The sequence below is a fragment of the Heteronotia binoei genome, chromosome 14 (genome assembly GCF_032191835.1).
Source record: "Heteronotia binoei isolate CCM8104 ecotype False Entrance Well chromosome 14, APGP_CSIRO_Hbin_v1, whole genome shotgun sequence".
NCBI classification, from domain to species: Eukaryota; Metazoa; Chordata; class Lepidosauria; order Squamata; family Gekkonidae; genus Heteronotia; species Heteronotia binoei.
Genome location: NC_083236.1, coordinates 26,567,529 through 26,589,107, shown reverse-complemented (window position 1 = coordinate 26,589,107; position 21,579 = coordinate 26,567,529). Strand labels below are relative to the sequence as shown.

General features: G+C 46.2%; 1 protein-coding gene across 1 annotated transcript; it reads left to right on the top strand.

Moving 5' to 3' along the window:
* Positions 1-339: 339 nt before the first annotated feature.
* On the top strand, positions 340-18,556 carry GOT2 (glutamic-oxaloacetic transaminase 2). Its single transcript, XM_060253618.1, has 10 exons — positions 340-503; positions 4,632-4,788; positions 6,161-6,289; positions 7,886-7,945; positions 8,083-8,244; positions 9,444-9,548; positions 11,206-11,356; positions 14,033-14,198; positions 15,460-15,610; positions 15,877-18,556. The coding sequence occupies exons 1-10, from the start codon at positions 439-441 to the stop codon at positions 15,997-15,999; spliced, it is 1,269 nt and encodes a 422-aa protein (XP_060109601.1). The 5' UTR covers positions 340-438; the 3' UTR covers positions 16,000-18,556.
* The last annotated feature ends 3,023 nt before the right edge of the window (positions 18,557-21,579 follow it).

The window sequence follows — 21,579 nt, the reverse complement described above, 5'->3', positions numbered from 1 at the left end:
TCTCCAAGACGCTGGCTGACTTGGCGAAGTGATTTAAAGATACAAATGCCATTTCCAATCTGGCCAACGGAGTGGCGGGGGCTTCCAGAGCAACACAATATACGTGAAAGAGCCACACGTGGCTCCCGAGCCGCACTTTGACCACCCCTGAGGCCGTCCATGGCAAACTACCTCTACTCTGTAACCTGCCTTGAGGCGGCCTATAAATAAGCCGAGCGAAATAAAATATTCCCCTGCTGTCTTCGCGACGAATCTTTCGAAGGCCGCCGAGTTTGAGCCCCGCACAGCTCTGTCCCCGCCCCGACTCCTTCTTGCGACGCGTCCTTCCGGCCTGGCGATGGAGCTGCGGCGCCTCCAGTCTGGCCGAGCCCCGCCTCTTCCCCGGGCTCGCACGCCAGGCGAAGGCAGACAGGCAGGTAGCAAGCGGCAGCGCCGGCCATGGCTCTCTTTCACTCCAGTCGCCTCATGTCGCCTTGCTTGGCGTCTCTCTCGGCCCGCGCCAGGTAAGAGCAGCGCAGCACGCGCTTGGCCTCAGCCGCTTCGTGAGGCTCGCGGCTGAAGGAGCTTTTGAGGGGGGGAGCGCGCCTCGGATCCGGCCTTTCTGGAGACACAGAAGCGAGTTATATCGGGCCGACTAATGGCAGGGATGGGTGAGGGGAAGGGGGTGCTTCGTGACGTGTGAATCGCTGCACGTGAATGTGAGAAAAACCTCTCACACGCTCGGCTTCAGAGATTGTTGAGGAAACCGGCGCAGGTGGGGGAGACTGTAGAACAGCGAAACGAAATCCGTTTCTGAAACTGCGGATTTTTGTCCCTCAGCGGGGCCCGTAAGTCAAGTTTAAACTTCGACCGGCTGTACACCCTTGCCTAATTGAGCTTAAGCGTTGTGGGGGGGGGGGTAATGGTTGGAGAGCATTTCGGCGATTGGCTGTCTTGCGGGCGGGACCTCTTAGACGATGTTGGATTGGCTCTGGGGTCGTGATATCGGCAAGTGATTGGCCGCCGTCAGTTCGCGCTGGCATGCCCTTGGAGGGGGTTTAGAGGGCGGCTGGCCTGAGAATAGCGTGGCCTTTCTTCGCGCCCTAAAGGGGTACAGGCTCCGTGACTGTAGATACAGTTCCGGTTCCCTTTCGTCGAACTCCTCGCATCCTATGAGGGTTGGCAGAGTGACAGGGACGCACAGAGAATGATCAATGTGGAAAATGTCACAAAACCAGGCCCTCAGAGTCGAGCACGTGGCCCTTTCTCTGATTTGGAAACTCCTGGGGAAAGCCTGTTGAGCATTGCGGCCTTCACTGTGGGGTCGGATTTTTTTTTTTGCTTGTTACACTGCCCTCTTCCAAATATCAGGCCTCCCTAAAAACTTTGATTAGGACTGAAGGCAGCTGTTTTGATTTTTTGCAAGGGGAAAGATTTGTTCCTCTTTTGGAGGCCTGCCTCATGCAGGTAGGACTAGGGGAAAACTGTGTTGAAAGTGTTAAATCTGCCAACACATATAACTGTTGCTCACAAGTAATACTAGTTTGCTATAATGCCTATTTTTGTTTACTCCTAAGAAATGATCACTTTGCACTTATGAATGTTTGTACACTACATGTCTGAAGATACATTCAAATTGCAATAAATTCTATATATGGTCCACTGGTACAAAAATAACAATTTATACATGAAAACTTATAAAAAGGTGCCAGAGTTTCTCATCCAGAAAATGAATTGTTTGTGACACGTTTCCAGTAATATGTGTTTCGAATACGATTCTTAGCCCGACAAAAGAGATTAATTTCTCTGGAACCACAACTCAATTCAAAGTAAGTCTAAGTCAATTTCACAAGTTCTCATTAGCGGCTCATAGCCGCAGGCTGATGGTAATTAGTCTGGAACCAGTGCTCTATACGCTACAAACATAGTGTTACTGGTCAATCACTCAAAGCAGGCACTATCGGTTCTGTTGGAGAACCAATAGTGCTTGCTTTGAGTAATTGACCAGCAACACTGTGTAGAGCACTGGTTCCAGACTAATTACTATCAGCTGCCAATGAGAACTGTTGCCTTGTGAAATTGACCTAGACTTACTTTGAATTGAGCTGTGGTTCCAGAGAAATTAGTCTCTTTTGTTGGATGAAGAATCATATTTGAAACATATATTATCAGAAATGTGTCACAAACAATTCGTTTTCTGGATGAGAAACTCTGGCACCTTTATATAAGTTTGCATATATAAATTGTTATTTTTGTACCAGTGGACTATATATGGAATTTATGGGGAACATATGGGGAGAGACGGTCCCTAAGGTAGGCAGGTCCTCAGCCATATAGGGCTTTAAAGGTAATAACCAGCAACTTGTAATGAATCCGGTACACAACTGGCAGCCAGTGCAGTTCCCGCAGCCTCAGCTGTATGTGCTCCCACTTAGGGAGTCCCAATAACAGCCTGGCTGCCGCGTTCTGTGTTCTGCGGCTATTTTTTAAATAACCTGATTGTTCTGTGACAGGCCTCAGTGTATTCTTGATGGAAGTGACAGAAATGGAAACATATCCTTTACAATAATACAGACAAGCCATTGTCTGACAGAATGTTCCCACAAAAGTTGCAAGTTAAAGAAGAAAGGCTGACTTAGTAAAGTATCTCTTAACAACTGCCTGTTGCTGGCTGCTGTTGAAGGCCGAAAGCAGTTTTCAGCAGAGCAATTGCCTGGTTAAGTGTGAAGACTTAAAGACAAAGAAAGCTGCACAGCAGGTTGGGTTTCTTTCTGTCTGAAGTTTAGAACTCAGTGATCAAGAGCAAAGATGTTGCTAATAACATCAAATCGATACGTGAAGTTCATCCTTCACCCCTGTTCCTGCCTGCTCCTGCTTTTCCCCTTCCTGTCTTCTCTCCCTTGCATGTGAATTTCCTTTCAGCTCCCACTGCACCCCACATACCATTCCTTGCTGAACCCCTCTATTTCTCTCCAGCTGCCAAGATTTTGCATATCCAGGTCTCTGCTCTAACAGCTGTCTTTGCCACCCTGCCACCAGGCACTTTTCTGAACCTTCCCTTACACTTTGGACTGCTTCCTTGCTTAGCTTCCCTAGCATGTCCTCTTTCCTGCCAACAGCAATTAGTTTCACTCACCTTCAGACTCTGAATGATCATGCTCTCATTCCATATTACCTTTGCTACCCTTGCAGGAGTTGCACTGTTTTGTTAGCATCCTGCAGCAGGTGGGTTGCACGTGAACTATTTGAGAGATTGCAGCATGTGTCATTTGTAAATTCACATGTCCTAATAAAGCCTCGGCAGGGTGCCTGGTCCTTTCCAGGGTTAAAGGGGTGGTGGGAGTGATCTGGTCTGATTGGGGAGGCTGGTATTTTTTGCATGTGACTTTAACATGAGGAAGGACTTATGCTCAACTTCCAGAGGGACTCGGCAGGATTCCAGTAGCCACTGGGAAATTGTAGCAATGGTTGGAGACCCTCTGCATCCAGAAGGGTCTTTCTCAAAGCCACGCACTCCATCTGTTATATCCACTGCATGGAGTCTCTTTCATGACCTTTGGAGTTCATAGTACAGAAATGGCTGATACATTTATCTTGGATGTCTTGACAATAGAAGCTTTAAGAAAACTGATATTTTGTTATATTTCCAAGTAAAAGCAATCCTGCTGGCAAGCTTCCTTCTGCAGGGCTAAGAGAATAATTCACACTGCCTGATTTCTTTCCCACTTCCACAATTGCTGCCTGTGTTCTATCACATGCAGCTATTTATAAGAGACTTGGATTTCAGGATGGCAAAACGGATAAGCCTTGCACAAATGCAAGACTGTTGGAGTGGCTGGCTTGCTGCCATTTGCTCTGAGGAGCAGCTCCTGACTGCTGGCATGTCCCTGAGACAGTGGCTGTAAGGGGTAAGGTTCTTCTCCCCTGGCAGCAGTGGCACCTCTCTTGGTAAGCTCTGTCAAAGCAAAACTTTCAGTCTGGTGCAGGCACAGGTTGAGGATACCCCCAAACCATGAATCATATGCAGAACTAGGTGCATCTGTGCTGAATGGCCAGAATAGTCACTTTAACGGTATGCTGTAATGCGGGTGGGGTGGGAGACTTATTTGTTTCATTTTTTATCCTCTTCCTCCAAGGAGCTTGGGTCAGCACACATGATCCTCTTTCCCATTTTATCTTTGCGGTAACCTTGTGAGGTAGGTTAGGCTTAGAAAGAACAATTATCTGAGTCCACTGATAAAATATCAGCCAGAGTTTGAATTTGGTATTCTCCCTGGCTTAGTCCAACGCTATGATAAGATACGTCTAGCCCCATATTAATTGGATTTGAGGTTTGCTAATAATGGAAACACCACCTTGGTTAATCAGACAAGAATGCTTTGGTTTGAATGACATTAAGTATGCGTTCCTTATCTTTTTACTTCAGCGGGTTTAGACGGGTGTAACTCTAATCAGGATTGAGCAATTATGCCTGCTTCTGACCGAGGCAGTGGCTTCTGGCTCTTGGCATCACAGCAGTGGTCATTGAGATCTGATGGAAAAATACTGGTGTCTGGATGGAGAGACTCAGAGGCATATGCTCTGTATGGCTCTGCTCCTGATGAAGGTGTCAAATTGTAGATGCTTACCCATCTTTTGTTTTCATGTTGCAGCTCCTGGTGGACTCATGTGGAAATGGGACCTCCCGATCCCATTCTGGGAGTAACAGAAGCCTTCAAGCGGGACACCAACAGTAAAAAGATGAACCTGGGAGTGGGGGCATACCGAGATGATAACGGGAAGCCATATGTCTTGAACTGCGTCCGCAAAGTAAGCAAAAGGAACCTGCAGCTACTGCTTTTTCCTCATGGTGGTTTAGAGCCTGGCACATCTGAACTCAGCTCCTGGCTAGCCCATCGGCTGGGTTCTTTTAGGCCACTGACTTTCTTGGCCTCAGTTCCCATGTAAAATGGAACTTGGTAGTGGCCCATAGCGGATCATAGGCCATCAGGTCTGTTACATGCCATGTCAATGGTACCCTGTGCTTTTAACATGGAGAAAAGTATCTCCAAGCATTAGCACATTGGCAAAAACTTTCTCGTTGCTTTTCACTTTTTTAAAGGGCTCTGAACTTGGTGCACATAACTGTGTCTGGGAGGAAAGTGTATAACTGATAGCACTAGTCTTTGCTGCCACAGCCTGATCTCAGCCTTCTACTGCCTTGCACAGTCATGGCTGTAAGTTTTTTGTATCTACACAGAGAGGCTTTGTTATGGGTCCCCCCCTCCCACACTAAGGAAATGCTTGACTCGGACAAGGCTTTAGCAGCTGAAACTGCATTGGCAGAATAGCTAACTAATTCTCTGGTCATAAGCCTAGATGAACAACAAATGAGCACCGTAGTCAGTGATGCTGCTTTTATATGTCATGGGAATTAGCCTGGTGTGGCTGTGGGCACTACTCCAACAGGGTTGACTATCTGCTTGGTGGGTCACAGTGCATAGATTAGGGGTGGAAGGTGAGTGGGCAGTAACTAAATGAACTGGCACTGCACTGGGTGGTTGTGCATAAATGGGAAAAGCCGTCCTCTCACTGTGCTGATGGCAAGAGGGAAGAACAAATGGAAGGGTTTAGTCTGAACAGCCATACTTTCTGCACTAAATAGCTGAAGCTGGGGGAAACAGTGGGCTGGATCCAGACTAAGCTGGCAATTCCACAGTTCCCCCCTTCCTGTGGTATGTTCCCGTCATGTAATTTCTCAGGGTTTCCTGTTCCTTTCAGGAGTATTGTTTTGTGAAGATTAGTGGGAGGCAGAAAAGTTCTGTTCTGTTGATGGATCCAGCCTGGTGACCATGAGCAGAGTGCAGCAAAGCAGTTCCTTTGGGAGCCCCAGAGGATGGGTCTCAACTGATGAGCAAGAGGTTGGTTAAGGAAAGTTTGAGGATGCCTTTGCTGGACTTTGAGCAGGTTCTGCTGCATTACCCAGTACTGTACACTTCAATAGCTTGCAGCTCCTTTCTGTGAAATGAAGCCAATAATTCATGGTGCAGACATCTCTCTCTCTCCCTCTGTCTCTCTCTCTCTCATCCTCTCCACCCCCCCCTCATTTGGAAAGCTAATCTGGGAGCGGTAAATCAGGTGAGCAGGAGCTGTTCTTCCTTTTAATACTTTAATGAGTTACTAGGATGTGTATTTTTTTTAGGTAGAAGCCCAACTAGCTGAAAAGAAGTTGGACAAGGAATACTTACCCATTGCAGGGCTGGCAGAGTTCAACAAGGCGTCTGCTGAACTGGCTTTGGGAGAGACAAATGAAGTTATTAAGAGTGGACGGGTAAGGAGCAGACTTTGGGACTTAAAAGCAAAACAATTCTGTATTTGAGCAATAATTCCTACATATTCATGGAGCTATTCTGCATTGTTGTATGCTCTGGAACCCTTGCCTGCTGCAGGAAAGTTGGGGAAGACGTTATGGGTGTACAGCAGGTCTTGCTGTTTCCCCGCTGCAAACAGAAATTGCCTCCTACCTAGAACATCCCTTGTTGCCTGTAATGCCTGGATTCTTGGAGCTGGAATAAACTTTAAAGGCATGCTTATTTAGGACCGTGTGTATACCTGCTGCAAAAAATGGCTTGACAGGAAGGTGGTTCTGAACCAGATGATTTTCAGAGCCACTGTTAATTCCAAATCTTAGGTGTTACTTTCTTCTCGTGGACAACTCTTGGCTGCTCTGCAGTCATAGAGCAGCTTGCTTTCAGCTTTAGTTGATGGCTAGATAGGATTCTTTAGTGCAGGGGTCCTCAACTTTTTGGAGCCTGTTTGGACACAGGGTTGTGGACTTAACTACAATATGGCCATTGTGGGATGTGGTGCCAACTGTGTAGTGGCTGCTCTGAGAAGCAGTGCCACACATGAAAGCCAAGTGCAGGGAACAAGAGGAGTAATTTAAAATATATATATACTGGGAGAGAGCAGCGAGAAAGAGGAAAACCCAACACACTAATGGTGGCTACCACTAAAGCAACATAATTTTAATGTATACAGCAAATCAGATCTCAGTGGCCAATCAGAAGCCCAGCTGGGCAGAAGGCCCACCTGGCCGCACTCACATCTAAAAATATTTTGGTGGGCACCAGGAAGGTGTTGCCATGTTGGGAACTTTAGTTTTAGTGTTTTGTTTTGTTTTTGCCGTGGTCTGTAAACTGCTTTGGGAGCTAATCTGGCTGCAATGGGAAACTTGGCCTGGTCTACAGTATGAATATATGACTGTAAGTCTGAGTGGTTGAGAGGAGCCACTTTGCGGTCGGCTCCATATACCACGATGGCCATATTGCAGTTGAGCCCACAACCCTGTGTCCAAGCAGGCTCAAGAAAGATGAGGGCCCCTGCACAATGATTGCGTACTCTTCTGACTCCCATTTCATCCTTTCCTCCCCCCAGTTTGGAGTGGCTCTGATGACTCAGCCAGTTTATTATTTCTCTCTGGGTTTTTTAGAAGGATTAAAAAAAATTAAAGCAGAATTTATTGCTTCACTGTATTAAAACCAGTTGTTTAGATGCACAGTTCATTGGATGAGCCATATTGGATGGGGAGAAGCTGCGGCTCAGTGGAAGAGGCTCTGCTTGGCATGCAGAAGGTCCCAGGTTCCATCCTTGGCATCTCCATTTAAAGGGACCAGGTAGGAGGTGATGTGAAAGACCTCTGCCTCTGAAGAGCCATTGCTGGTCTGAGTTGGCAGTGTTGACCTTGATGGACCAATGGTGTGATTCAGTATTAGACAGCTTCAAGTGTATATACAACTCCCCCCCACACACACACTGAATGTTAACAATATTGTGATGCACTCCAAACTGTACTATTAGAATATATATCTGTTTGTCTGTATCACATATGTCTGTGTTTGGGGTTTTTTTTTTTTTGCCTTTTCAGTATGTCACTGTGCAGACAATTTCTGGAACTGGATCTTTACGAGTGGGTGCCAACTTCTTGGTGAGTGCTAATTTAATTCTGTCTTCGCAGAAAGACAAAGGGACTCTATGGGGTGTAGGGTTTGCATACAGCTAGTCCATTGAATCATGCTGGGGGTTTGGGCCATTCAAATAAGACTTCTCATCTTCTCCCTACAGCAACGATTCTTCAAATATAGCCGGGACGTCTACCTTCCCAAACCATCCTGGGGCAATCACACCCCCATCTTCAGGGATGCCGGGATGCAACTCCAGAGCTATCGGTACTATGATCCCAAGACCTGTGGCTTTGACTTCAATGGAGCTTTGGAAGACATATCTGTAGGTTCATGGGAAATTGCATTGGTGGTCTCTAAACTCCACAGCTTGCATGCAAACATTTTGTAGAAGAGCTGCCTATAATTGGAGGCTTAAAATGGATGTAACCAAAAGATTCTCAGATCTTGGTTAAGTATGCTTTCAAACAAAGCCAAAAATGAGTGACAGGACATCTTAGTTTTGAAAAAATGTGATCTGATCTAGGGGACGAGCCTGGGGACACCTTTGGAATTTTGAGAGGGTGGGGAGCCCACCCATGGGAGGTAGAGCCAAGCCCATTACCTCTTCTTTGCTTTGCAAAGGAATTACAGAAGAGGAATAAAAAGAAATGAAGGAAAGTGGGAAGAAGGGGGAAGAATGGAATAAACACCTGGGAGGGAAGAGAAGGGAGAAGTATAACTGGGAGGAGGAATGGAACCACATACAGGCTAGGGAAGGCCCAGGTGCTAACTATCCTTCCTGTGGTCGTGGCCTCAGTTGTAGCCACAGAGAACTTTCATTTGAATGAGGGCAGCCAATAAGAAGCCCTGCCTTGCTGTGGCCCCACCCACTTAATGCTCAGCAGGCAGCAAGAGAAGCATTGTCAGGAGCATCTCAGAAAGGCAACTGAGTTAGCTGGTCATAGAAAAAATAAGGGGTTTTTATTACTTAAAAACCAATTCAGAAACTGCAGTGTGCACATTCTATTTAAAAATTTCTTCCCTGCCTTTGTAACAGCTCAGGGGAGCTTACAATAAAACCAGGTTTCTACAGCCAACTGATAATTTGGTCCCATCAACAGTAAACAGAAACTTCATGCAGAAATATACTCATTAATATTTACATCTTCAGTAATATGTGCTCTCAAATAAGACCCTCCTGAAGGCTAAGAAGGATGATTCCTTCCTTGGGATCTGATTTCATAGGGTGAGGGATGATTCTGGGAAAGATTTTCAGATTCACTTAGATGATCAAGACATACTGAGGGTGCTGCTAAGAGGAGCCCAGCAGGACTTGGGCACAGGTCTTGTATAAGGAGAGCATGTCCTTCAGGTACCTGGGTCACAGGCTGTGAAGTTAAGAACCAAAGGCTGGGGAGCAATCTGAAAGTCAGATGTATCTGTTTCACATAGTGGCTGATCTTGGTCAACAGGTGGGCTTCTTCTGCCTTTTGTTCTTAACATCTTCACAACTAACAAGAACCCCTGTTCTCTGTCTCAAAGAAAATTCCGGAGCAAAGTGTCATCCTCTTACATGCCTGTGCTCACAATCCAACTGGTGTGGACCCTCGGCCGGAGCAGTGGAAGGAGCTGGCAGCAGTAGTGAAGGTAAGGCTTGTCTTTGGGGAGTTGGGCACAATCAATCAATCATTTTATTTATATCCCGCCCTCCCCGCCGAAGCAGGCTCAGGGCGGCTAACAACATTAGATCAATGCATTAAGTTATACAATAATGTTTAAAAACAATAACTGATTTAACAATTTAATTAAAATTCTAAAATTAATAAATCAATAAAATTAACATCCTGGTGCTATTTCAACAGATGGCGAAATTACTTAAGCAGTCTCTCTCTTTTAATCGGTGAAGGCCATCTTGAAAAGGATGGTCTTGCAGGCCCTGCGAAACTGTTCAAAGTCCCGCAGGGCTGGTTCCATATGTGTGGCGCCACAACAGAGAAGGCCCGCGTGCGGGTACTCTGTAGTTTTACCTCTTTCAGCCTGGGGATGGTCAGCAGGTTCTTCCCTGTTGACCTCAGTGCTCTCTGGGGTTCATATGGGGAAAGACGGTCCCTCAGGTAGGCAGGTCCTCAGCCATATAGGGCTATCAGGACTGTTCCTCAACAAATAGTTCTAAATACACTTGGCCTTTAATAGCCTTCTATCACTGGCATCTTTCTTGTGCTATTGGAACTACAAGGAACTGAAATATTCTGTTACCCAAAGAGGCAGTCTCCTGATTAATCCTTTTAGGATGTGACTGAGCATTCTTGATGACTGTCCTGAGCTGGCATCTTTCTGGGTGATCGTATAGCAAAGGTCATCCGATGTGCTGATTCAGGGAGCTGAGCAGGAGCTCAGAACTGACTTTTTGCTGGACTTCTCTCTGTGTGATCTACAGTTTCTGCCGGGGGTTTTTGTGTGCGTGTGCCTGAGCTCCCTGCTCTCTTAGACAAGTAGACCTGTGCTGTGGATCAAATAGTAGACCTTTCTTTTCCTTCTTACTTTTCTGACAACTTGTGCAGATGTTTCTTAGTGTGGGCTTTTAGCCATCTATATTTGTTTAATGCTTTGGTTGAGCAATGGGGCAAGGCAGTTAATTGCGAGCAACTCTGTATCTGTCCAGTGACTCTTCATTCTGGCTTTGGGAATACCATAAGGATAAATCAGAGTATTTTTTTATAGCATTGCACAATAACAACATGGCTTTTTGTACCCACACACTTCAGCAATCTTAATACCTTCCTGCTTTTGGAGTGCTTCCCATGCTGCCCACTGGAGAGCATCTATTTCAGAATCCTGGCATTTTGCAGAGAATTATGGGGCGTCTGCTTGAGTGCAGTTCAATTTGCACAGAGCGCTGGCAAGGCCATTCAGGCTTTTCTGCTGCTGGGGAGGGGGAGATCACACTCAAAGACATGCTAGACAAGTGCTTTTTGAACAGCTGTCTTGGCACAAGGGATACTAAATACCAGGCACAGTAGGCTGTAAATCTGTATCTGTGTGCACCCTGCTTTTCTCCCCATTGGGAACCAAAGTAGGTTTACAGCATCATTCTTCTCTGTCATATCTTTTACAACAGTCCTATGAACTGTGCCATGTAGAGAGAGACTGTGACTAGCCCAAAGTCACAGACTTTGAACCTGAGTCTCCCAGATCCCCATCAGACAGTATCAGCTATACTATGCTGGCTCAGGTTGCTTTTAGAAGGTCCTAAGAACCTGCTGTTTTTAAGAAAACCGATGAGGTGTCCTCTGCTCTCTTCCAGAAAAGGAACCTCTTTGCCTTTTTTGACATGGCGTACCAAGGCTTTGCTAGTGGGGACATAAACAAAGATTCCTGGGCTGTCCGTCACTTCATTGAGCAAGGCGTTAACATTGTGCTGTCCCAGTCATATGCAAAGAACATGGGTCTGTATGGTAAGTTTAGAAGAGCTACTTTGCTTTCCAGGGGATGGAGTGCAAGATGCATGTGGGACCAGCGGCAAGAGGAAAGTTTGACTGGGTTGATAGAGACCACAGTCTTGTTTGCATCTTAGAGGTGCTGCCAGATTAGAAATGAAAGAATGATGGCAAGATGGATTCTCATGAAGCTAAAGAATGAGGAAGCAAGCGAGGGTCTCTGTGTCCAGTTCTGAGACCTTGCTACAATCAGTCCTTTGAGCTCTTGGCAGATAATGCACATTCTGTAATCTGGTTGCTACAGGCCTCCAGCCATTTTGGCCACCTAGAAATGCCATCCTCCTGCTTCCCAAAATCTCCCTGTCTGGCACTCCATGATCTCTTGAGAGCATGAGCAGGTTCACGTCTCCTCTTCCTCCCCTTCTTATTTAACTGACTGTGAGCCGTTCTTGATGTTTCTTGCCTCCTGGAGGATGCTCAGTTCTCATCAGACCACGTTGTGTGAAAGGTTCTTTGTAAATTAGCCAGAAATCATATTATTTGGGGAGTCCCTGGACAGGAGGTTGAAATCCTGCCCTTTTCTGTGGGTGCCCTGGTATTCCTATGTCTATGAGTGGCCTGGTACCTAGTTATTTTTCTTTGGGGAATTACTAGGAAGAAGAAGAGTTTGTTTTTATACCCTGCTTTTCTCTACCCTATGGAGTCTCAAAGTGGTTTACAGTCACCTTCCCTTCCTCTCCCCATAACAGGCATCTTGTGAGGCAGATGGGGCTAAGAGAACTGTGACTGGCCCAAGGTCACCCAGCTGGCTTCATGTGGAGGAGGAATGGGGAATCAAGCCCTGTGCTCCAGATTAGAGGCCACCGCTCTTAACCACTGCACCATGTTGGTGGGAAAACTTCCATCAGCATGCCCTCTTGCCTTTTGGCTGAAGGGAAGCTGGCTCTCCTGGTATCTTATGGCTCCTCCTTTCTCTTTGACCTTCCCAGCTGTGCATCTTAGACTGTAATCCTGCACATGCTTACCAGGGAGTGAGCTGCACTGAATCTAATTAGACTTGTTGCCCATGCCAGTTCCTCTGTCTTGCAGGAGGCAAGACATCCTCTAGCTCAGGGGCATCAAACTCATTTGTTATGAGGGCCGGATCTGACATAAATGAGACCTTGTTGGGCCGAGCCATGTTGGGCTGGGCCATATGTGTACCTATTTAAGATTAGGTAGCAGAGATATAAACGTTATAGAAGAAGAAGATATTGGATTTCTGTCCCGCCCTCCACTCCGAAGAGTCTCAGAGCGGCTCACAATCTCCTTTACCTTCCTCCCCCACAACAGACACCCTGTGAGGTGGGTGGGGCTGGAGAGGGCTCTCACAGCAGCTGCCCTTTCAAGGACAACCTCTGCCAGGGCTATGGCTGACCCAAGGCCATGCTAGCAGGTGCAAGTGGAGGAGTGGGGAATCAAACCCGGTTCTCCCAGATAAGAGTCCGCACACTTAACCACTACACCAAACTGGCTTTTATAAAGGACACTGGCTCTTATAAAGGACACAGACAAACACAATTAAAGATTTTTTAAAAAATAAAAAATATAACATGCTTAAAAACATTAGCACTCGTTGGTGGTCTTTGTATTGCTCCCGTGGGATCCGGGGAACTGGGCAAAGAAAGCTCTGGCTCTTTCCTTCCTTCCCCAGGGGATCAGGAAGGGGAGGAGCCTCAACCAATAAAAGAAGAGAGGCTTGACTCAGTAGCTCTGCAGGGTGATTGAGAGAGGCTGGCAAAGCAAGCTCTCCCCCCCACCCCCCTCTCTAAGGGAGGAGCCTCAGTCAATGGAGAAAATAGAGGCTTTGCTCTGTAGCTCCTGTGTGATTCAGCAAGCCTGTCAAAGCAAGCTGTGATGCAGAAGGAAACAAGAAAGAGGGAGGACAGTCAATTGCTCAGGGGCCTGATAGGAGCCCTAGTTTCTCCTGTGTCCAGGCACTCTTGTGCCTTGGGCAGGGAGCATCCCACAGAATCTGGAGGTGGACTGCTTTGTACAGTCTGTATATTTTGTGTGAGTGTGTGTGTCTGGAGTGGCGGATTGGATGCCACAAGTGGGATAGAAGTCAGGAGGTCCTTGTCTGCTAGGATTCTGTGTCTGTTAATTAATTGGGGGGGTAATAAGCTGCTTGAAGCAAGTTCTCTAGGCAGGCATCTTTGGCAAATTCATAAAAATCTATCATGAACAACTAATACAGCATTTTAAAACTGAGGTCTGGATTAGTTCATTCTTTTGCATCATGAAGATGAAACCTTGATCTTAAAGAGACCACTGCAGAGAGTCTGAGGATTGTGTAACACTCTTCCCTCTCGTGCTGCATGGTTTCTATGCTACGCGATCCAACCACAATGCTGTGACTGTTTAGTCTTCCAAAAAGAGAGACGATCCCAGTCTGGGGGTTGGGGAGTATATTGCATTTCCTTCAGGCAACCGAGAGAAGGGTCAGATCTGATGAGTGAGCAGGAACCAAGTGCATAAAAGGTGATTGGGTTAGTTCAGGGAGGTCTCTGCTGAAGAGGAAGGTCCAAGTATTTGCTCTGGGCATATAGGGGGTCAGCACAGCAGAACCATTTTGGACAGGCCTGCCTCTGCAGCCTCATGTGTACACACAACTCCTCTTGCTAACAACATGCTTTCTCAACCCTCTCTTTCCAGGAGAGCGCGTGGGTGCCTTCACCGTGGTTTGCAAGGATGCTGAGGAGGCCAAGCGAGTGGAGTCCCAGCTAAAGATTCTGATCCGCCCCCTGTACTCCAACCCTCCCATCAACGGGGCTAGGATTGCCTCTACTATTCTCACCAGCCCCGACTTGCGAAAGGAATGGTAAGGTCCTTGTCTGATCTTCCTAGCGATCTGGTTGCATACCATGATAGCTAAAGTCCTTTGTGGGCTTTAAGAGAAGTGGACTAGGGAGCTGGAGTGGTGAAAACTGAAGCCTGTTGCAAGCAAGCCAAACCTGTTTGGCCTTTGTCTTGTGACGCCAAACTTGGCCTTGGGATTGTCTTGGGGCTCTCAAACATCTGACATTTATTCTACGTGGCTCTTATGTTAAGCAAGTTTGGCCACCCCTGCTTTAGATATTTATACTCTGCTTTTCTCCCTGCTGGGGGACCCAAAACAGCTTACAACATTCTCCCCTCCAAGCGGGGCCTTTGAGGCAGTGCTGTCCTACAAATAGGCAAGATCAACCACTGCCTGTATAAGTGCATTTTCTGTTGTGCCCCCACCCCCCCGAATGGTCTGCCTGAGGAGGTCAGAAAGGCTCCCCACACTTGTGTCACTGCAAACTACGTAAAACAGACTTTGTTCCAGAGGGCATTTCTCTAAAGGTAACAGGTCTATATTACAACAGAACAGTTCAAAAAGGTGCAGTAGTATGCATTAGTGGTTTTCTGTAAATATTACCCTGCTCCCACCACTCTGTCTTCTGTAGTACCTTTTTCTGTATTCAGCATATCTAAATGATGTTTGCTTTATTTCGAACTTCTTCAGTGGTAGTCCAATTACATTGTTTATTCTGATCCATCCCCTGGAGAGCCAGTTTGGTGTAGTGGTTAAGTGTGCGGACTTTTAAGTGCGGGGACCCTGGGAGAACCGGGTTTGATTCCCCACTCCTCCACTTGCACCTGCTAGCATGGCCTTGGGTCAGCCATAGTTCTGGCAGAGGCTGTCCTTGAAAGGACAGCTGCTGTGAGAGCCCTCTCCAGCCCCACCCACCTCACAGGGTGTCTGTTGTGGGGGAGGAAGGTAAAGGAGATTGTGAGCTGCTCTGAGACTCTTCAGAGTGGAGGGCAGGATATAAATCCAATATCATCTTCTTTATTAAATTACCAGTTCCATTGATTTTTACACTGTGCAGTCTGTCTTGAGTCTTAATGAGAAAGGCAGATTATAAAGTGAGTAAATAAAAGTAAATAAATAGTACTGCAATCCTAACTAGAGCTGTACCCTTCTAATCCCCAGCGAGGCCTGTTTGAAGGGTGTCAAATGGAGAGGCTACCTGGGTGCTCTCTTCCTCTTTGGTTGAACCTTTGACACCTTTCGCCTTCTGTTTGAACTCAATATGTCTGCTTCTCTGGCACAGGCTGACAGAAGTGAAGGGGATGGCCGATCGGATCATTGGCATGCGTACTCAGTTGGTGGCAAATCTGAAAAAAGAGGGTTCCTCTCATAACTGGCAACACATCACTGACCAGATTGGCATGTTCTGCTTCACAGGCTTGAAACCTGAACAGGTAAGCAAGGGACCAAGGGTGGTGTGTGACAAAATGGTTAGAAAAAGATATCCTTTACACTTCACCCTCCCCCCCAAGCAAACCTGTCCCAAAAAGTTTTTAATGTTTTGTGATTTTTTTCCCCCCATGGGCCAACTAATAAGTGAATCAGTGCCACTCCTTATTATGCTTGATTTTTAATCTTGGACTAATAGGATAGCAAAAGTTAAATTAGGAAGTTTAAATTAGGAATGGTTCCAAAGCAGATGGTCTGATTTGCTTTTCAGGTGGAGCGGCTAACCAAGGAGTTCTCCATCTACATGACCAAGGATGGACGCATCTCAGTTGCAGGCGTGACATCCAGCAATGTGGCTTACCTGGCCCATGCCATTCACCAAGTCTCCAAGTAAACCAAGAGCTTAATTGAGTTGGATCGGATAGCCTTCTCTTCCACCTTCTTTGGACAGTTGGATGTCAGCGAATGGCAGGAGGGCAAGACATAGAATGGCTTTCCCCGTGGCACTAAAACATCACTGAATGTATTTCTGTAGAGGTCTTGTCCTCTCTCCCCTTCCCACCAGTGTTGCTTGGCTCTAGGCAGAGCTGTTGATTTTTTGTTCTGCTGCTCTTTTCCAAAGAAATTCACCTAAGTGTTAACCAAACATGGACCTTTCCTTGCTTTTAGAGGCTATAGGGGAACCACTGCAAACACATCTGGCTTGAGTGACTTGCTACCAAACATGGCAGGGTGCGATGGCTGCTTCAACTCCTGTTGCATCCTGGTCTGTCTTTTCATGAGCTTTCTTTGATCCATGAACTCATACTGTAATTTGGGAGCTCTCCTCAAAGAACAAGAGATGACAGAGGTTTGTGCATCACAGCAGCTTTTTCTCCTGGGCATTTTGGAAGGCTGTTGAATCTTCTAATTCCCCTTCTTTCAAGGCAAGCAAAGGCATTGAATCCCCCATAGTTGCTGCTACGAGGCAGGTGCATTTCTGGGTGATGACAATGAAAAGGCTGCAGCCCGTAGCCTTCGGCTTAGCCACGTCTGAATTCTTTCTCCAACAGAAGAGTAATGTATATTGGCAGAAAGCTCCCAAGGCTAGAGTGAGGCTGTAGATGTGGCTGAAGGTAGTAGTAGGATAGAAACCAAGAGTTTTTGTACAGTATATTTGGTCAGAGCAATGACAGCAAATCAAGTCTGGAAGGGAACCTCTGTTTTGGGAAGCCTTGTGGAATCCTTTCTCATCTGGAAGAGGGACTCAGGTTTTTTGCTGGAATTAGTTCAGAGTGCCAGTTCAAACTTGCTCTTTCCAGTCTCTGCCTATCTGCCACCTGATACAGAGTCTTTAGAAGAAGTTTGATATTTTTGGCCATCCCTATTCAATCACAGCCCTTGGTTTCTGGGCCTGAGCACTGCACAGTGGAACTTCCCAGAGTCGAAGCCTGGGGGCTAGCCACATCTTCTCCCCTTGAGGGCTGGGGCAAGCATCTTCCCTTTCAATTTTGTGCTAAAGATAACTTGTTTGGGAGTTTTCACTCTTCCTTGAGCTTGGAGGGAGGGAGCCCTCTTTTCCGTGCAGCTTCCTTGCCACTTTTTAAATGGTGCCATGTCTGTGGGAGGTTACTTTGGCATCTCATCCAACTGATTGCTGCTGCCACCTCAGTCCAGAGGGGGAACAGAAGGGCTAAGTTTTCACAGCTCCAAGCTTCCCAGATAAGGCCACAGCAATAATTCATAGACATCTGAGGGTGAGGCACAGTTTTAGCCACTCCTCGTTTGCTCTTGAAAGCCTACTGTGCTTGAGAGTTCCAGCACAGCTATGCCTGCACTTTTTAAAGGTTATTGACATCAAAGAGGGCAAGAACTGAGAAGCACCGCCACACTGCAGTCTCGTGTCCCAAGTCCTACTGTCCATTTTGGGCTGTGGGGCGGGATTATATACCTGTTTGTTTGGAAAAGAATGTGGGAAACATCCCTGAGATGCTTTCTAGGTGAAGGAGAAGTAGCTGCACCCAGGGAGAGACGTTGAAATCTCTGCCTTTCTCTGGAGAAAAGATGGCCAGTTTGGTTTCTGAAAATTCAGTCCCTCTTTTCATTCTCTGAATTTCCCACTAGCCTGTTGCTTTCCATTGCAGATTTGCCCACGCACTGTCATTGCAGATCCTGTGCCACTTTTGTGGAGGTTTTTTTTCCAATTTGATTTTCACCCATGGCTCTATGCTCTGCCAAATCTTGTGAATCCATCTGTGATGACTGAGTGCTAAAGCGTACATCTCGCATGGGAAAGTGGGCAGAGAACCACAAATCTGTTCCTGCAGCCTGAATGAGAAGAGCATCTTGGCCCTGCTTCTGCTGGCTAGAGCAAGATGTGTGCTCTCAGCTGGAATGAGAACGTCCCTTCGAGGAAGCTTCCTTGGGATGGTTTCTTGAAAGTCAAAACAGTTAGACAGACCGTTTCTCCTCAGCCCTTCTCATTTATCAGTCTCCAGTCTATCTGTCTGCCAGAGGCTGTAACATGGCATCCCTTGCTGGTCCAACAAGTATCAGGGTTTGCTGCATCTCTTGCTTGTTTCCCTGAGGTCAATAGCAGAATTTTCTTTGTGTGTGCTGAAAACAGTATTACTTCTAGAAAAACTAGAGGCCCTTTCTCATCAGAGGGAGAAGAGTACTGTGCAGTAGTTGTGGAGGCAGTCAGTGCATTCAGCACATGGCTTTTAAACATGCTTTGGCCAGGGGAATTACCGAGCTTTTCCAATCCTGTCTTTGTGTTGCTGCTTTTCTCAAAGGAGTCAAGAGGAGGGTGGTCGTTTCCATGCTGTGGTTCTGGGCTGTCTTTGCTGTGTGATTTCCTGCCCTTGCCTCCTTTCCTTTTTCCAGAAGAATCTTCTGCCATTCAGCATAAATCATGTAGGCCTTTAGACAGCCTATTTGTTTCAAAAATAATAAAACTGCTGTCGATCTGAGCCCCGTTGACTTGATGGTGCCTTTTTCTTAGGGTTGCTAGCTCCAAGCAAATGGAAAGCATACTCCATCCAATACCTATATTATGATCTCTGAACTTGCTTTTTGGTTCACAATGGCATATTAAAATAAAAGAATATTATTTTTAAAAAAAATAGATCAAAATGCTACATGTTTTCACATCTGTCTGTCTTCATGCAGATAGGTATGGCAATGCAGGTTGATAGGACAAGCCCTCTTGCAGAGGTGGGGCTGAAAATAAACCATGGCTGCTGCCTTTTCAAAATAAAAGTCCAGTAGCACCTTAAAGCATATCTAACAATTTATTTCAGCATGTGTTATAACAACTCACTTCCCCTGGCTAGCCTAGCCCACTATGCCCAGTTTTGCTGCCTCTGAGAAACATGCTTATATTGGTTGTAGCTTTAAGCAGAATCTTCCTGATGGCTGCAACTGTGGAGTGTTCCTCCTGGATGTCTGTCCTCAGTTTGCAAGGGAAAAATCTTGCACAAGTAGTGCCCATGTTGTCCACTTACTGATTGTGTTTTAAAGCTTCCACATGGTTGTAAAATGGCCACAGCAAACACAGCTGGGTCTGGATCATTTGAGATTTCCCCCCCGTCTCCCCCCAAAAACCTCTAATCCTAAAGAAGCAGATTGGAATGGAACTGCAAAAAGGCCTATCCCTTGCTTTGTGTTGCTCCTCCCCTTTGTATAGCCTTTGATCTCTTGGTCATACCGGAGTGTGACCAACACTGCTAAGAGATTCTGATGTATATTCTGATGGCATCTTTGGCAAGAAGGCTACAGGACAGAAGTTTCTGTTACATCACTCATACAGTGGCTGTTGAACCACTTGGCATTGCTGTCCAATTCCAGAAAGAGGTTAGGGAAAACATCTTAAGAACATAAGAGAAGCCATGTTGGATCAGGCCAATGGCCCATCCAGTCCAACACTATTACACAGTGGCCAAAATATACACACACACACACACTGTGGCTAATAGCCACTGATGGACCTCTGCTCCATATTCTTATCCAATCCCCTCTTGAAGCTGGCTATGCTTGTAGCCGCCACCACCTCCTGTGGCAGTGAATTCCACATGTTAATCACCCTTTGGGTGAAGAAGTACTTCCTTTTATCCGTTTTAACCTGACTGCTCAGTGATTTCATTGAATGCCCACGAGTTCTTGTATTGTGAGAAAGGGAGAAAAGGACTTCTTTCTCCATCCCATGCATAATCTTGTAAACCTCTATCATGCCACCCCGCAGTCGATGTTTCTCCAAGCTAAAGAGCCCCAAGCGTTTTAACCTTTCTTCATAGGGAAAATGTTCCAACCCTTTAATCATTCTAGTTGCCCTTTTCTGGACTTTTTCCAATGCTATAATATCCTTTTTGAGGTGCGGTGACCAGAATTGCACACAGTACTCCAAATGAGACCTCACCATCGATTTATACAGGGCATTATGATACTGGCTGATTTGTTTTCAATTCCCTTCCTAATAATTCCCAGCATGGCATTGGCCTTTTTTATTGCAATCGCACACTGTCTTGACATTTTCAGTGAGTTATCTACCACAACCCCAAGATCTCTCTCTTGGTCAGTCTCTGCCAGTTCACACCCCATCAACTTGTATTTGTAGCTGGGATTCTTGGCCCCAATGTGTATTATTTTGCACGTGGCCACATTGAACCTCATCTGCCACATTGACACCCACTCACCCAGCCTCAACAGATCCCTTTGGAGTGCCTCACAATCCTCTCTGGTTCTCACCACCCTGAACAATTTAGTGTCATCTGCAAACTTGGCCACTTCACTGCTTACTCCCAACTCCAGGTCATTAATGAACAAGTTAAAGAGCATGGGACCCAGTACTGAGCCCTGTGGCACCCCACTGCTTACCGTCTTCCACTGCGAAGACTGCCCATTTATACTCACTCTCTGCTTCCTATTAATTAGCCAGTTTTTGATCCACAAGAGGACCTGTCCTTTTACTCCATGACTCTCGAGCTTACTAAGGAGCCTTTGATGAGGAACTTTATCAAAAACTTTCTGGAAGTCAAGGTAAACAACATCTATTAGATCCCCTTTGTCCACATGCTTGTTCACCCCCTCAAAGAACTGTAACAGGTTAGTGAGGCAAGATCTTCCCTTACAGAACCCATGCTGAGTCTTCCTCAATAACTTGTGTTCATCAATGTGCCTACTCATTCTGTCCTTGATAATGGATTCTACCAACTTTCCCGGTATTGAAGTCAGACTGACTGGCCTGTAATTTCCTGGATCTCCTCTGGAACCCTTTTTAAAGATGGGGGTGACATTTGCTACCTTCCAGTCCTCAGGAACGGAGGCAGATTTCAATGAAAGATTACATATTTTTGTCAGGAGATCCACAAGTTCAACTTTAAGTTCTTTCAGAACTCTTGGATGTATGCCATCTGGACCTGGTGACTTATTAGTTTTTAATTCGTCAATCTATGGTATTATACCCTGCTGAAGTCCCTCCCCTCTCTAAACTTTGCCCTCAGTGGTGAGGATCTTAGTCCTGGGGTGGCCAGACCATGGCTCAGGAGCCGCATGTGGCTTTTTCAATGAGAGGGAAAAGTTGTAGAGCATGTAAAGTTAATTTTACTCCATTTTCCAATGTCCCTATTATCAAAAGCTGTTCAGCTGCCAACAAAAGGTCATGCAAGACAGGCATGAAGTCATCTTCCACCACTGCTGTTCTGTATAGAAAATCCATGTTACTCCCATATCCAAGTCTTGTGGGAGTGGTGAGGATACGGCATATAGTGCAGAGGGGGAGAAAAGGGGATGCTATATCTGTAATCTCTTACCCGGTAATAAGGGTAGAGATGCAGCTGCCTATGAGGGATGTTGGAGGAAGATGCTAATGCAGGTCTTTTGCGGAGATGGAACAATGAAAAGGGTAGGAGGGCCAGATCCAAATTCTCCCCATCTTTCTTCTAACAAATCTACCAGTAGATTTTGAACAAGTTGCAGGGTTGGATTAAGGCCAACT